A 15,784-nucleotide genomic window follows, 5' to 3' on the forward strand; every position below is an offset into this window, starting at 1 on the left:
TCAGAAAGCACTTCTGTTAATGTTCTCACCCTTATATTAATGCTGCTTTCACTTTGGGTTGAGAATTTTCTCTTTTCAGATGGCAGCGACCTTGGGACAAATCAGAAGGTATCATGGTAATGGAAAGAAATGACCCCAGGGGCTGGAGAGATGGCTTAGTGGTTAAGTGCTTGCCTGTGAAGCCAATGGACCCTGGTTCGAGGCTTGATTCCCCAGGACCCATGTTAGCCAGATGCACAAGGGGACACATGAGTCTGGAGTTTGTTTGCAGTGGCTGGAGGCCCTGGCGCATCCATTCTCTCTCTCTTTCTCTGTGCCTCTTTCTCCCTCTGTCTGTTGCTCTCAAATAAATAAATAAATATTTATTAAAAAATCCCACAGTGCTCAGTACTGCAACATCTGTATCACACCTTCCAAGGTTCAGGGTCTAATGCGGAAGAGGTGGCAGAAAGAATGTATGAGCCGAAGGAAGGGCAGGATTCCATACAACATGCTCCCTCCAGATACAAAATGGCCTGGATATACATGGCCTCATAGTGCCTGATACTACCTGCATAAGACCATTATAAAAGGGAGAAAAGATCAAGACATCAAAAGTAAAAGAGAGACTAATGGAGATGGGGAGGGGGTATGATGGAGAGTGGCGTTTCAAAGGGGTAAGTTGGGGGAGGGAGGATATTACCATGGGGTATTTTTTATAATCATGGAAGTTGTTAATAAAAAAAAATTAAAAAGCCAAAAAAGAAGTGAATATACCCAACATCATAACAGAAGCAAAAAAATAATATACATATACAACAATGTATTTTGTTTTAGCTATCTCGAGAAAGTTGAATAAGATGACTATGGGGAAAGATTAAAATATGTTAAAAATCCAATGAACAGTAAAAATCTTAAATACTCAACTTATCAAAACACATCTAGTATGCAGGTGTATATTTGTGCCTATTTTTATTATTATCTAGCTAAACTTGAAAACATTATACCTCTGGTTATCAGGAAGTAGCTAGCTGTAGATAAGAAACAAAGATTATAAGGTAAATTCATAGAGAGATATTAATATTTAGACTATGTAATTAATGCATTTATTTTAAATATACCATTGGTGAATATAAATTGTCAAGAATGACTGATTTGTAATGAAAAGATCATTTGTTATATAGCATCCACTATGTAATTCTCTATAAATACAACATCCTCTAGTGTGTTTGAAGTTAAATTGCATCATCAGCATGTATCAGAATGCATGTGACAGATAAAATAACAAAACAACACTTTCAGGAACCTCCATTCAGCACAAAGGAGGCATGTCACATTATGGTGCAAACACAGAAACTGACCTGTGACTGATAAAAATCTATTCCTTCATGAATGGCTAGATGAGCTCTCTTCAAGTACCATCTAATATCAGAGATGGAAGGGTCCAGAGGTATCACCTACACAACCTCAACTCTCACTCAACACATGCTTTTTAACAACAGTTCTAAAAATAAAATTTCCAAAACAGAGGGGTAAGTATGACACTCTGACAGATCGTAAACAGAGAGTGGACTGAGATTGGTTAAATCTCTGACATAATGATCACTATTTAAAGTCTGCTTGATTAGGGAAATAGAACAAAGTTTATCATTCCCAATGTGCCTTGGGATTTTTTGTTTCTGTAATAAATTTCTTAGTGAAATAACTTACCTTTATTGGCCATGTGTGTTGGGCTTAAAGTCTGATTTTCTTTGACTTTAGAAAGTATTTCTTTCATCTTTTTGGCAACATCTTCCACATTTGGCACATAAAGGATATCCTGAAGAGTTTTTCTTTTATAGGGCACAGAAATCTGTGTTGGTAATTTTGATGTGCCTGGTAAAGCTAATTGAGGTTGGCTCTTTTGAATTTCAGTGCTGAGAAAAAGTAACAAGTATTTGCCATTTAATTTTTAGTATGTGATTACATATAGTATATTGATATTGTTAGTTAATGATACAAGCCAGAAAATTGTATAACAGACATATGCAAAGGTATTTTTCATTTATATTTGTGTCATCATGCATACTACATTATAAAACATTGCTATGGAATTTTTCCGAGTAAGGACCTATCAGAAATAATTGTAAATAAGACAGATTCACATGTTGTCTGGAGTTTTTTGTGGTGCCTAAATGCCCTAGTGCACTCATTCTCATTCTCTCTAATAAATAAAAATAAAGTAATAATATAAATATAGATGATATATTTATATGTGCACATCTCACGTTAAATTCTCATGTGTGTATGCCCACATATGCATATTATACTCAGAGCTAAATAAGGAATAATTACATGTAAGGCTATATGAAACTCTCTTTTTTTCTCATTAATTATTGGATGTTCTGTTCAGTTTTCTAAAATAAAAAATACTTAATTGATCCTCAAAAAAATAAATAATTGTAAACAGACTACTTACATATTTTTCACGGGAGAAGGTAGACGCCACCCAGTTGATGTAGATGACAGCCATCTGCAACATGATATATTGGATTGTGGTTGTTTCTTTGCCGTAAGTATTGAGTTGTGTTTGTCCATTTCTGAATTCTGAACATATCAATTCAGTAAGATAAAAAGTTATAAGCAATTATTTCATTGTAGCTATCTTTTATTTTATTAGAAAATATTTTAAATAAGACATAATTATAGTTCATTAAATCCTTAGCATTCCTTTACTGCATGAAAACTAGTTACATTTTTTAGGCTAATAAGTTATACTATATAAGTGGATCACAGAAAAAATGTACTTCAGAATCTATTTATATTTCTAAATCATTTTTTTAAAAGTTTTTTTATTGCTTTACAAGGAGAGAGAAAGGGCATGCAAAGGCCTCTAGCTGCTGCAAACCAACTCCGCATGTATGTGCCACTTTGTGCACCTAGCTTTAAGTGGACACTGGGATATCAAACCCGGGTCATTAGGCTTTGCAGACAAGTGTCATAACCACTGAACCATCTCCCCAATTCCCATTTCTACATCTTAATTAAGGGTTTGGAACATTTCTTTAAAAAAGCTTTCCTGAGAGTTTATAAACACTTCATGCTTAAAATAAATGCTGGAGAGTCTCTGCCTTTATCTTTGGGAAATTCTGTCATGCTCACATTGGAGAACACCTCAGGAGGCATGTGAATACTTCCCTAAGGCCTTGCTCCTAGCATCACTTCAGAAAGGGCCCCCACCCTCTCCTAAGGTGACATTGTCACACTCACCTGGAGTGTCATGTCTCCATTCACATCAGGGGTTGTTTTATCATTTGGCTCCACGGATGCTTCCATCATTGACGCAGGATATGTTCCTATGTTTCTTACTGGGAGCTCCTCCATAATTTTTGATTCCTTAATGGAATCCAATGAGGGATCTTTATTTGTATTTGATGAGGTGTCGATGCTGACTATAGGGGAAATGTTCACTCTCACTAAGGAGGATGATCCCACATTTGTACTGGGAGAAAAATCCATGCTGGCAATTGGGGACAATTTGTTATTAGGAGACATAGAGTACCCTTTTATGTTCACCTCAGTTGGTACCTCAATGTTCACCTTGGGGAAAACTTGTATACTAACTTCAGAGGTGTCTTCTATGTTCCCCTCTGAGGGTACTTGCACATTTGACGGGGACAGGACTTTTACATCCACTTTAGGTGGTACATTCATATTCACATTGGTTTGTACCGCTACATCTTTCTTGAGGGATGTTTCTACATTCTTTGGTTCAGTTATTTCTAATTTTGTTGGAGCAAGCATTTTCACTCTTGGTTTATAAAACATCATAGAGGCCTTCAATTCATCATCAGTAAACACTGGCACACTAACGGGACGAAACACATGTCGAGTGACTCCTGTAAGTGAATGAACAGAGAATGTTTTCATAAAGCTGGAAATTTGACTAATGAAAGATCTCATGTGCACAGTACAAGAATATAAACTAAGGAAAGTGACTCTTTAGTAGGAACTTACGGGAATCACACAAATCTTAAGATGTGGTCTTTGAAATGCATTATAGACAATGGGCAGAACCATTACAAATTCAGTAGTATAGAAACAACACCCACAGTTTTGCTATGATAGGCAACTTTATATTATCCATAAAATATAAGATTGTTCTCCAAAGTTGTTGTTTGCAATAAGGAATTTCTATTCAAGCAACATTTCACTTTAGAATAATTGTCATAAAAACTTCAACATCTCCATCACTTTTCTGATTATGGGTCTCATATGCCCCAAACTAGCCTCAAACATGCTATGTAGCTATTGGTGATCCTGAGCTTCTAATCTTCTTGCCCCTATCTCACTAGTGCTGGTATCACAGAACCGTGACACCACACATGGTGTAGGCAGTGCTGGGATCTTGGCAACCACCGTACCCAATGTATGAAGCTATATTCTCAGCCCTCCATCACACTTTAAAAGTAATCCAGGCTGGAGAGACTGTATAGTGGTTTAGGTACTTGCCTGCAAAGCCTAATGAACCAGTTTTGATTCCCCAGAAACCACATGAAGCCAGATGTACAAAGTGCCCATTCATTCTCTCACTTTCTCCCTCTTTCCACTTGCAAAGAAATGAATAAATAAAAGTGATCTGAACATTTTTGCTAAGGCTAGAGATCTTACTATTACAAGAGATTTTGTAAGATATTACACATTTGATTGCTTTAGAACAGAATTAAGAAATAATACTTTGCAGTCATACTAAGAGCTATACTAGAGCCTGGCATGATATAAACGAATAAAAAGTGCCCACTCTCAAATTCATTAACTAATAGAAATTTAATAATTTTAAATAATATTTTTGTTTTAATGAAAAGCAAAATAGATAATGGGTTTGAAAACTTGCATGACAATATTTGAGCCTCCTCAGACATTTTGCAGTTTTGAGATTCATCTTAGAGAAAGTGAAAATAAAATTCTAGAGGGGTAGCTGAGGAGGCGCAGGGCTGCCATCAACGTAAATATGACATTTCAAAACTGGGACAAGTTGAATCCCTTGTTACATAGTATTTATTGTCTTTTCTTTATCCATGTGTTCAAGAAGACTGCAAAGTCTCTTTTCTTGTGATTCTTAGGACTTTTCCTCAAGAGCTTAGCTGGATCTCTGGGGAACTGGAGGCCACCGTCCTCACAGGCGGAACTGCTTTTCACCTCCTGCTTCCCTGAAATGCAGGATCATCTACTCACTGTATTCTCCGTTATGATATTACATATATAATGGGACAATATCAGAAGTAAACATGTAATGACAGTACATATTCACATTCTTGTAGGAGTGGTTGTAGACACCAATGCATTTCCGCATTGTCATTAGCTGTTACCATCTAACGTTGACTGCAGTGTATCCATTCAAGAATAAAGAAGCATAGAGAGAACCTGCCTCCAGACTTTTCATTGCTCCCAAAGGATGCACCACAAGGATACTACTACTAACTGAGACCCTGAAGGACCTTTCTCCTGACTTCCAGTTCCATTCAGCTCAGTGTGGTCACTGGGTATAGGAAATAGAAACAAAACAAACTTCAATCACCACTGTGATTCAGTATAAGAAAACAGAGACCACTCTGACCCAGGTGTTTTATTCCTCCAAAAGGATGAACTGCTTTTCTTGGCCAGGATGGTGCAAATGAGGAAGGATCCCAGAGGAGTCATGCCACTTGAGGGGTCATGGTTCCTATTCGCTTCCTCATACTCCTTTCTCCTTGTGCCATGGAGATCAGGATCCATGCTAAGTGCTATTGTGTCTTCACCACCTGCCCTTGCAAACCCTCATCTTCTGTGTGCCCAGGCCTCCAGTGAGGGGACCAGAGGAGGAGGTGTTGGCAGATTCATGCTTCCCCTCAGCTGTGGCAGCTACTGGGTCAACACATGCCTGCACAGTTGACTCACCTGAGGTTCATGCTGTTGGGTCCACCTAAACCTGTGTCTATTTCAGGGGGACTCAAGAGACCAAGAGCAATAGGGGACTCACTTCCTCTGTGAAACAGTAAGGTCTGCCTTTCTCCTAAAGGTAGTTTGGAGGGAGGGCAGTGTTAGGTTTTGATGTACCCATCACCAGGTAGCAACATCTTAGGGCTTAATATTTACCACCTGAGAAGGAAATTGAAATAAATCAGTGAGAAAATCATAAGGGTGTATATGTATGTGTGGAATTCAACCCAGAGTCTCTAAGAACATAGAGCATCCCCCCCTTGTGTGTCTCTGTCTGGGACAATTAGCTGTTGTAGCAGTTACCTTCTTTGTTGCATGAACAGAACACCCGGCAAGAAGCAGCTCATGGGAGGAGAGGGTTTACCTCAGGTTTATAGTTTCAAGAGGAAGCTGAATCAGGGAAGAGGAAGCTGGCTCACTTCATCACACATCCACAGCAAGACAGAACAAACAGTCAGAGCTCAAGTAGACTCTGAATACACTGTAACACTGGACTCCTCATGTCCAAGGCTTGGCCCTTACAGTAAACCTCCAACAACAAGACTCCTCCTCCCAAAGTATCTTCAGAAGAAAATACCTTAGACATGTCGCAGCAAATTCTCACAGCCAATTCTGGCCCATTGTTCCAATCTTTCAACTGAGCAAATGGAAGTTCAGAGAGGTTATGCTTTCTGGAGGTCACACACAGCTAATGAATGGGTGACAAACCATACCTTGAGCATGTCACTAGTTGTACATCAATGAGGATACAGCTTTGTCACTGAAATGGGCCTATCACAATGAGAAAATTATCTGTGTAGTGCTCAATAATTTAGAAGGCACCTGTCTGATCAGTGACATTTGTAAGGGTCAAGTGGAATGAGAGAAGCTTCTAGTTTCCCCTTGGTCATCAGAGAAGCATATTCTCTCTCATATAAAATAGAACCAGAATCTCAAGGATGTAGCAACATATGACTAACAGGGTGAAATCTGGAGCCAGATTATAAACATTCAGCCTTTAAGGAAATAAACATACCTCAGAGGACAATAGCCAAGCTCTGCTTTGTATACACAACAGGAATAATCAAGGGGCTTTTTTTGTTTTCATGTTAACCCCAACATGTACGCCAATTGAGTGTTAACGATGTTGGTGGTCCCAAGGTTGTATTTGGCAATTGGGGTATCAGTACTCAACACTGGCAAGAGGTGAATTATAAATATACATATGACATGGTAAAATTTTAGTTAACTTTGCATTTTTACACTAGAAGCAGTGTGAAACAACCTTGAGACTAATCTGAGCCCCTTTCATAATCTATTATGTACTCTACAAGATAAAATCAAGTTTTTAATTGTTAAATGTCATTTTAAACAAAATAATTATTATTTGAAGATTTTAAATGCATGCTCGAAGAAAAAAAATCCTTGATGAACACACAGAATCCCATGCATTAGTAGTAAAACATATGAGACATAATGGGAGATTTTTAAAGGAAACCAAAAACCTCTTTACTTAGAATTGTCACCAAAAAGGTGATAGAAATATCTTCTGGGGTATATGACTTCCAGAGGGTTCTTTTTGTTTGTTTTCATTTTCAAAATTGGTATTTCTATTGCCACGTTCAAGTATGACACAGAAATTCTTGTGTCATGGGCTTGGGAGTTTTAACACAAAGTAGAGGATGGACTGACAATCTTTCATGCTCCATGAAGTTGTATACTTCATCAGGGAAAAAAAGGAACATTAGCTAAATATGATAGTTGTCCCCCAGTAGCATGCCCCTGGATTCCCTTTGGGGTGATTCCTGGACTCTTGTCAATATCTGGAGTTCCTGGACCCTAATACTTTTCTAATTGTCCCTCACTTCAACAACAAAATGAACCCACACTTTCTTCTGTCTAAAGAGAGTTCCTTAAAGAGAAAAACAATGGTCTTTTGGTTTTAGAAACAAAACATGATGGAATATTTCCAAAGCTCTCTAACCCTCCAACCCACAACTCAGCTTTTCTAGCAGCCAGAGGATTGGAGGCTCACAGTTTGGTTGGGTCTGCTCCTTGCTTTCCCCACACCCTGATTGTCTCCCTAGCCAATTCTGCCTCTAAGTTTGTTATCACTTCAAATGTTCCTTACTGCCTTCACTTTCCTCGCATCCAAAAGAAGAACAATTACATCTATTTTTGAGTGTTTTATACTCACATACGGTCAACAATCCTTTTTATAGGAACCTCATACCATGACTCAGATGAACTTTTCTTAATTAAGTGGAAAGTTGAATTCCACCTGTTATCCATCATGATGCCCTTGGGCTTTGAGCTGTGAAAAGCCAACAACTGTCACATTCAACTGAGAAAGCGCTTCTGTAATCACTGGTCTACTAGTATTCCCTGTAAAAGTAACAGTGGCAACAGCAGATAACATTTAAAAAATATCCCATTTCAGGTACTGTTCTTGACACTGGGTATATTTATCATGTCATTGAAATCTCATACCACTCTAGAAGGAAGGAAACATAAGCTTTCTCTTTTGTAGATGGCAAAGCTGAACACACGGAGGTTAAATGATGTGACCACAACACTTCAAAGTAGAAGATAGGAAACTCAGCCTGTCTCATACATGATGACTTAGGAGCAAGCAAACCTGATGTAAATATGTCATTGGAAGAGTCCTCATGACTTTTTGTTCTGTCTTCATTATCAGGCTCATCCTCTTTGGATATGTCCTTTTTAGATGTTTCTGTAGACTACAGTTAAAAAGAAAATAATGACTATATAATATTTAATCCTAGACCTAAAATTACACAGAAGTCAGATTTCGCAATTAGACCAACAGCAAACTTTTGACATTTCAAATAAAAGATTAAAAATATCAAAACTCTTAATGTCCCCAAGAATCTGTAGATGACAACGGCATATGGACCTACCTAGTTAGGTCTTTCATCTAGGGAGACAGTCAAGAATGGAATGTTTCTGTGAATAAGAGCTCAGGGATCACAGCTTTGGACTTGCTTTTGTCCTTTACCTGTTTAGAATCCTAATGAATATAGCAAGGGAGCAGTCAGCAAAGAGCTATACCAGCTCAAGAGCTGCACCTTGAGGTAAAATGTCTTGAGCCAATGAGTTAAGTGAGCTTTGAGTTGGTGACTCTCAGCACTTTTTAAAAAATTATATTACTATCGTATATTCTCATGTGAATTGATGATGGGAATGACAACAAGGATATTGGGAACAGACAAAATATCAGTTTTATAACATAGAATGTACAGCCCAGAATCTGGAGAAAAGGGGGTCTTGAATGCATTTGTAACACTCAAAAGTCATGATGTCATGGAAAGCATATAATTGTAAACCAGATCCCAAAATCATTCACAACATGATACAAAATGTTAAATACAAGTTTCTTAAAGTGAATTCTGTGTGTCTTTGGTATAGTCAGTTAGTGCATCTGGCTGTTAGCCCAAAAGTTGGTGGTTTGAGGCCACCCAGGGATAATAGCCTTCAATTTTAACTGCTATTTACCCTAATACCAAGGGAAGAAAATGAAGAATTTCTGGTTCATCACAAGATACATATCCTAAAGATTGATAAGTAGAGTAAGTAAAAACTACAAATCAGTAAGAAAAAGGCAGGAGACAAAATAGATCAATGAGGAACATGAAAAGGCATATCTACAAGAGGTCATTATATGTGACAAGACACTTGACTCTCTTAGCAGACACTGATAAATCCCCATTAAGAGTAGGAGCTTGTACTCAACAGAAGACGACAATGAGAAGCCACCCAAGGAGAAGGTATCTATCCCACACAGGCAAAAACAGCAGCTACCAGAATATTCAAAGAACTCTAAGTTTTGGGAAAAGAGGACCTAATCAAGCATTTCATACAAGAGGAAACATGAAAGCAAGCTAAAGATAGGAGAATGTGTTCAATATTTTTAATGATTAAGAATATACAAATGCGATACGTCATTTCATTAACATCAATTGGCAAAATGCAAAAAATAAGTTAGTAAGAAAGTGAAGCAAGAATTTTTATACTCTCTGGTAGAAGTATGGAGGCTACCTTTGAGGCATTCACATCTATTTTTCTTGTCCATTTCATTATTTTTTCAAGTCCCTAAAGGAAAGTAAAAATTGAAAACCAGTGTTCCTAAGGCACTTGACTACCTTTGTCTGACTGAAGTAGGCAATACTTTTGACTGTTCTACAATCACACAACTAGCAAAAGACCTAGGGTTCCCTTTCTGACCCTGGTTTCAGCTATAGTAGTAACAGCTGCACTTACCATCATAACTCAAACACACAAAAGACAACATCTTGTTCTTATTTTCATACATGTGGAAATCAGGTACTTCAAACTAAGCACATATTGCAAATCATTTAGAACATTCAAAAGGGTTTTAATTTTAGACCATTTCTACAATGAAAATAATGCACCTTAATGATGCCTCAATAGCAAGGCACCTTCTTACTAAACAAAGAAGACAGAAGGCAGAAGAAGGATGTAGTCTAGAAAGGAATAAAAATTCCACCACCCCATCATAAAGTGAGGAGAATTGTGGCCTGCTGGCTGCTCAAAAGTGACATGGGATCTTACCACACTTCAGTCTGGGCCAGATCTTCTAGATGAGCCCCTCAATTGGATAAAGTATGGCCCTACACTACAGTCTGTACCCTGGCCTCACAAAGACACCTGCACTCTTCACACAGACTTACTGAAGATTCTAGCCCAATTCAGAGGAAAGTAATTCTTTTAACAGGAGCATTGATCACAAAAGTTTGATATGTTGAGGCATTGCCCTAGTGACCACCAAGGGTCCACGAGGGAAAAGTTTGATCAATAAGAGGAGATGAATCTGTGTACGAGTCAGCTCTATAGATAAGAAAGTAGAGTAGGGAAACATCTAGGAAATGAGCATTCATCTGATTTGGGACTTTCAAAAACATGTCTTGTTATTTTCCACCCATACTGCTCAACATATAATCAAATTCTCCCAAACAGATAATTACCTTTTTCCTTTCTAATATATCCCGATAATTTTGTAATGTAATTCTCTTGTGTTCCTTGTATGTATTTCAGTGTTGTCCTAAGACTTACTAATGGTGCCCCCTTTCTAGATAATATGTATAAGATATTGGTTAATCTTGTGGCTAGAGAGATTTCTCAGTGGTTACAGGTGCTTGCTTACGAAGTCTGATGGATGGCCTGGGTTTGATTGCCTAGTACCCACATAATGCCAGATACTCAGAGAGGCACATGCTGCAGTTCATTTTTAGTGGCAGGAGGCCCTGGCTTTCTCACTCATGAATGTTCTCCTTCCCCTTGTATATAAATATAAAAAATATAAATATAGAGCCAGGCGTGGTGGCGCATGCCTTTAATCCTAGCACTTGGAAGGCAGAGGTAGGAGGATCACTGTGTTCAAGGCCAGCCTGAGACTACTGAGTGAATTCCAGGTCAGCCTGAGCTAAAGTGAGACCCTACCTGCAGAAATAACAACAACAACAAATTATATATACGTATATATATAATATTTAAAAAACACAAAAGTATTGGTTAGTCTCAATATATCTGAGTGATATTAGAGCAAACTAGTTAAAACAGTTAAACAGTTGCTGCCATCTTTTGATTGACGGATATATATTCATGCCTTATGTTTTCAAAGCCAACGTTAAAGAGCACAGATTGAGGGTTGAATAGTTGGCTTAGTAGTTAAGGCACTTGCCTGTGAAGCCTAAGTACTCAGAATCGATTCCCAAGGACCCAAATAAGCCAGAGGCACATGGTGGTGCATGCATCTGGAGTTTGTTTGCAGTGGCTAGAGTCCCTGACATATCCATTCTCTCTGTCTCTCTGCCTCTCCTTTCTGTGTATCTAAAATAATAAATAAGTAAAAAATACTTAAAAGCATACAAATGAATTTGGAGCTATTAACTCAGCAGCAGGAGCCAAAATTCTTGCATTTCTTATTAGTTCTGAGAGGACTCATAAAGATTCCTTCAGAAAGAATAAAGGGCATACAATCATTTAGGGTACTTAAATGTAACCACTGATGATAAATGATAAATGATAATATAAATTGAGCTATGGTAATAATTCAAAATGTGAATAGCTTTAACTCAGTTCAGGCATTCATTTGCTCAGAAATATGAATATGGAAGGCTGGGACCTTTACATTGGTCAACGTGATGATTGTAAGTGTTCACAGGGAGTCATAATTGCTCACTTTCATACCTGTTGGTGGGGAGGGAAGGTGAGGTGCAGTTGTGGCACCCTGAGTGGCACTATACTATATACGATGGGGCAATGAACCTGGAACCTTTCACTGAGATTTCAATCTGAAGGACTGCTAATCTATAATCTGCTACTTTCTGTTTTAATTTGTTTCCCTAGTCAAACATTCCTGAACTTTGGCAAAGATGGATAAGGATGACTTGTAGTGATATTAGGTAACAGACCAATTTTTAGAGACTGTAATGGAAAAGTGCAGCCAGAGAATGCTGCATCTGCCCTGTGACACGGATAGCTGCTCTGGGTTTTAACTGAACTTTACTAGCTGGTTATTAGCCTCTACTCAAGAGTGGCACCCACAAACCTGTTGTTCTAGGTCCTCAGGCTGCTCCCAATCTCCTGTTTTCGTCCGATATTTTCCTAGCAGCTCATGTTTATATGTTGGGAATTCTTTGGTTTGGCCTTCAATTGATTTTTCTGTCATAGCATCCTCATTGCTAGCCACATGGAGAGTATTTGAATAATGGTTAGTATTTACATTAGCCACTAGTACATGCATGTAAGAATTTATAGTGAAACTGATGGTGAATAGTAACCTAACATACATTTATACCAGATATTATATTTCTTGTGTTCTTAATATAAAGGACTTACACAATTTTACCCCTTGGGTTAGGGGAAACTAACGTTTGGGACTAGGAAAGTATATGTAAGAGATAACTTGACGTCTTTGCACTTCAAAACATAAGACACACACACACACACACACACACACACACACACACACACAAGCACCCACGCACACACATAGAGATAAGAGAGAGAAATTAGCCTTTTCTGTTTTAAGAGTGAACTGCTTCCCAGGCCTTATTAGCAATGTGCTCACACACATGTACATCTGAGGAAGGCAGTGGTAATTGAGAGGAGGGTATGATGGTGCCGCAGTATTCAGTGATGACAAACACTAAATTAGCTCTGTTTACATGAGGCAGCAATATCTTTTTAATTATGAATTCCTGCTATAAAAAATGTCCCCTTCCTCTAAGCAGATGAAGAGTATATGGAAACTATATGACTCCATTTTAAACAACACTTGAAACTTGAAAAATTTGTCAATACTACACATATTCCTTACAGACAGCAGTCAGAAATTTAGATTACACATTACAATACACCTTTATTTCAAGTTCAAAGGAACATTGCTATATGTGAGACTTGCTACCCAAAGGACATCCTTCTAGTGGTGATTCACTCATCAGATAAGATTCAGGTGTCACAGAGATCAATGGAAATACCTGTGGTGGATGGTTCAGGTGTCCCCCTTAAACTTAGGCATTCTGAGTGCTGGGTTCCCAGCTGATGGCAGTTGGAAATTAAAGCCTCATGGAGGCGGTGTATTGTTGGGGGCGGGCTTATGGGTATTATAACCAGTTTCCTCATGCCAGTGTTTGCATACTCTCCTGTTGCTATTGTCCACCTTATGTTGACCAGGGGCGTATTGTCCACCCTCGGCTCATGCCATCATTTTCCCTGCCATCGTGGAGCTTCCCCTTGAGCCTGTAAGCCAAAATAAATTTCTTTTTCCCCACAAGCTGCTCTTGGTCGGGTGATTTGTGCCAGCAATGAGAACCTGACTGCAACAGCACCGAAAGTACAGCATGAGTAAGTATAACTGCCACATTTACAAATCATAAAGTTACACAATTTTGATTTTATGTAGAGTGAATGGAAATAGAAATGCCATGTGGGCATTCAGGTGCTATTGCTGAGATGGATGCCTGCACCTGGGTTCAGTCTCTTTCCATAGTCTCCTAACACCCCTTCATGGTGCAGGATGTTGAGAGAATATGTAAATGTTTAGCAAGTCACAAAGCCTGGCACAAGCGATTCCTATGCATTCTCTATTCTTTACAAGAATCCAAAAATTAATGAACTTCACTGCAGAAAAAGTCAGTTGCTCCTTCAGAACTTATAATCAATCCATGGGTAACATTTCCAAGTTTGATCCCAGCAGGATTTAGAGACTAGAAAGGATGATTTTGTGCTAACCTCGGTTTTTTTTCTTTCTGGCAATCCTTTTTTTCCTCTTTGTCTTTTTGTTCGTAAGGGGGATGCGGTCTTGCTAACAAGAACTTCATGGCCTTTGGCATAATTTTCTTGTCATATTCTAGTTTAAGCAAACATGTGAAATAGTTAAAGGAAGTTATAGTCTCTGGATGCAAGAAAGAAGCAAATGTACCTGTACCATTACAAAAACCAATTATGAACATAGATCAATGTCAATCACATGCAATCTCCAAATGCTTCACAAACAAGATAATTAACATGTTTAAATAAATTTATGTAAAAAAAATACAACAATGTACTCTGTTTTAGCTATCTTGAGAAAGTTGAATCAGATGACTATGGGGAAAGATTACAATATGTTAAAATCGAATGAACAGTAAAAATCTTAAATACTCAGCTTATCAAAACACATCTAGTATGCAGGTGGATATTTGTGCCTATTTTTATTATCATCTAGCTAAACTTGAAAACATTATACCTCTGGTTATTAGGAAGTAGCTATCTGTAGATAAGAAACAAAGATTATAAGGTAAATTCATGTAGATATAATAATATTGAGACTATGTAATTAATGCCTTTATTTAAAATATACCATAGGTGAATATACAATATCAAGAATGACTAATTTTTAATGAAAAGATCATTTGTTATATAACATCCACTGTGTAATTCTTTATAACTACAAAATCCTCTAGTGTGTTTGAAGTGAAATGCATCACCAGCATGTATCAGAATGCATTGTGACAGATAAAATAACAAAACATTTTCAGGAACCTCCATTCTGCACAAAGGAGGCGTGTCACATTATGGTGTAAACACGGAAATTGACCTACAACTGATGAAAATGTATTCATCCATGAATGGCTAGATGAGCTCTCTTTAAGTACCATCTAATATCAGAGATGGAATGGTCCAGAGGTATCACCTACACAACCTCAACTCTCATTCAACATCTGCTTTTATACAACAGTTCTAAAAATAAAATTTCCGAAACCAAGGGGTGAGTGAGGAAGAAACTCTGAGAAGGACCAGCTAACAGAGAGGAAACACAGAGTGGACTGTGATTGGTTAAGTCTCTGACATAATGATTACTACTTAAAGTCTCCTTGATTAGGGAAATAGAACAAAGTTGATCACTCCCGAAGTGCCCTGAGATTTTCTGTTTCTGAAATTAATTTCTTAGTGATAGAACTTACTTTTACCGGTCATGTGTGTTGGGCTTAAAGCCTGATTTTCTTTGACGTTAGAAAGTTTTTCATTCATCTTCTTGACAATATCTTCCACATTTGGCACATGAACAAAATCATGAATAGTTTTTACTTTATACGGCAAAGAAATCTGGTGTGATAATTTTAATGTGTCTGGTAAAGCTGATGGAAGTTGTCTCTTTTCAATTTCAGTGCTGAGAAAAAGTAAGAAGTATGTGCCAATTAATGTTTAGTATGTGATTACATATAATATGATATATTGATATTATCATGTAATGATAAAATAAGCACAAAATTTCACAACAGACAAATGCAAAGCTACTTTTTATTTATATTTGTGTCACCATACATACTATATTATGAAA

At 37.7% G+C, this 15,784-nt stretch overlaps 1 protein-coding gene across 1 annotated transcript in view; it reads right to left on the reverse strand.

Moving 5' to 3' along the window:
- LOC123456581 (MAP7 domain-containing protein 3-like) overlaps positions 1 to 15,784 on the reverse strand; it is a 52,282-nt gene that overhangs the window by 7,924 nt on the left and 28,574 nt on the right. The window contains exons 12-18 of the mRNA XM_045139956.1: positions 15,408 to 15,613; positions 14,194 to 14,311; positions 12,509 to 12,641; positions 10,198 to 10,270; positions 3,229 to 3,857; positions 2,438 to 2,565; positions 1,690 to 1,895 (exon numbers count right to left, since the gene is read on the reverse strand). Of these exons, the coding sequence (XP_044995891.1) occupies positions 1,690 to 1,895; positions 2,438 to 2,565; positions 3,229 to 3,857; positions 10,198 to 10,270; positions 12,509 to 12,641; positions 14,194 to 14,311; positions 15,408 to 15,613 (1,493 nt within the window). The remainder of the gene's footprint in view (positions 1 to 1,689; positions 1,896 to 2,437; positions 2,566 to 3,228; positions 3,858 to 10,197; positions 10,271 to 12,508; positions 12,642 to 14,193; positions 14,312 to 15,407; positions 15,614 to 15,784) is intronic.

The sequence above is a fragment of the Jaculus jaculus genome, chromosome X, assembly GCF_020740685.1.
Source record: "Jaculus jaculus isolate mJacJac1 chromosome X, mJacJac1.mat.Y.cur, whole genome shotgun sequence".
In the NCBI taxonomy this organism is placed as follows: Eukaryota; Metazoa; Chordata; class Mammalia; order Rodentia; family Dipodidae; genus Jaculus; species Jaculus jaculus.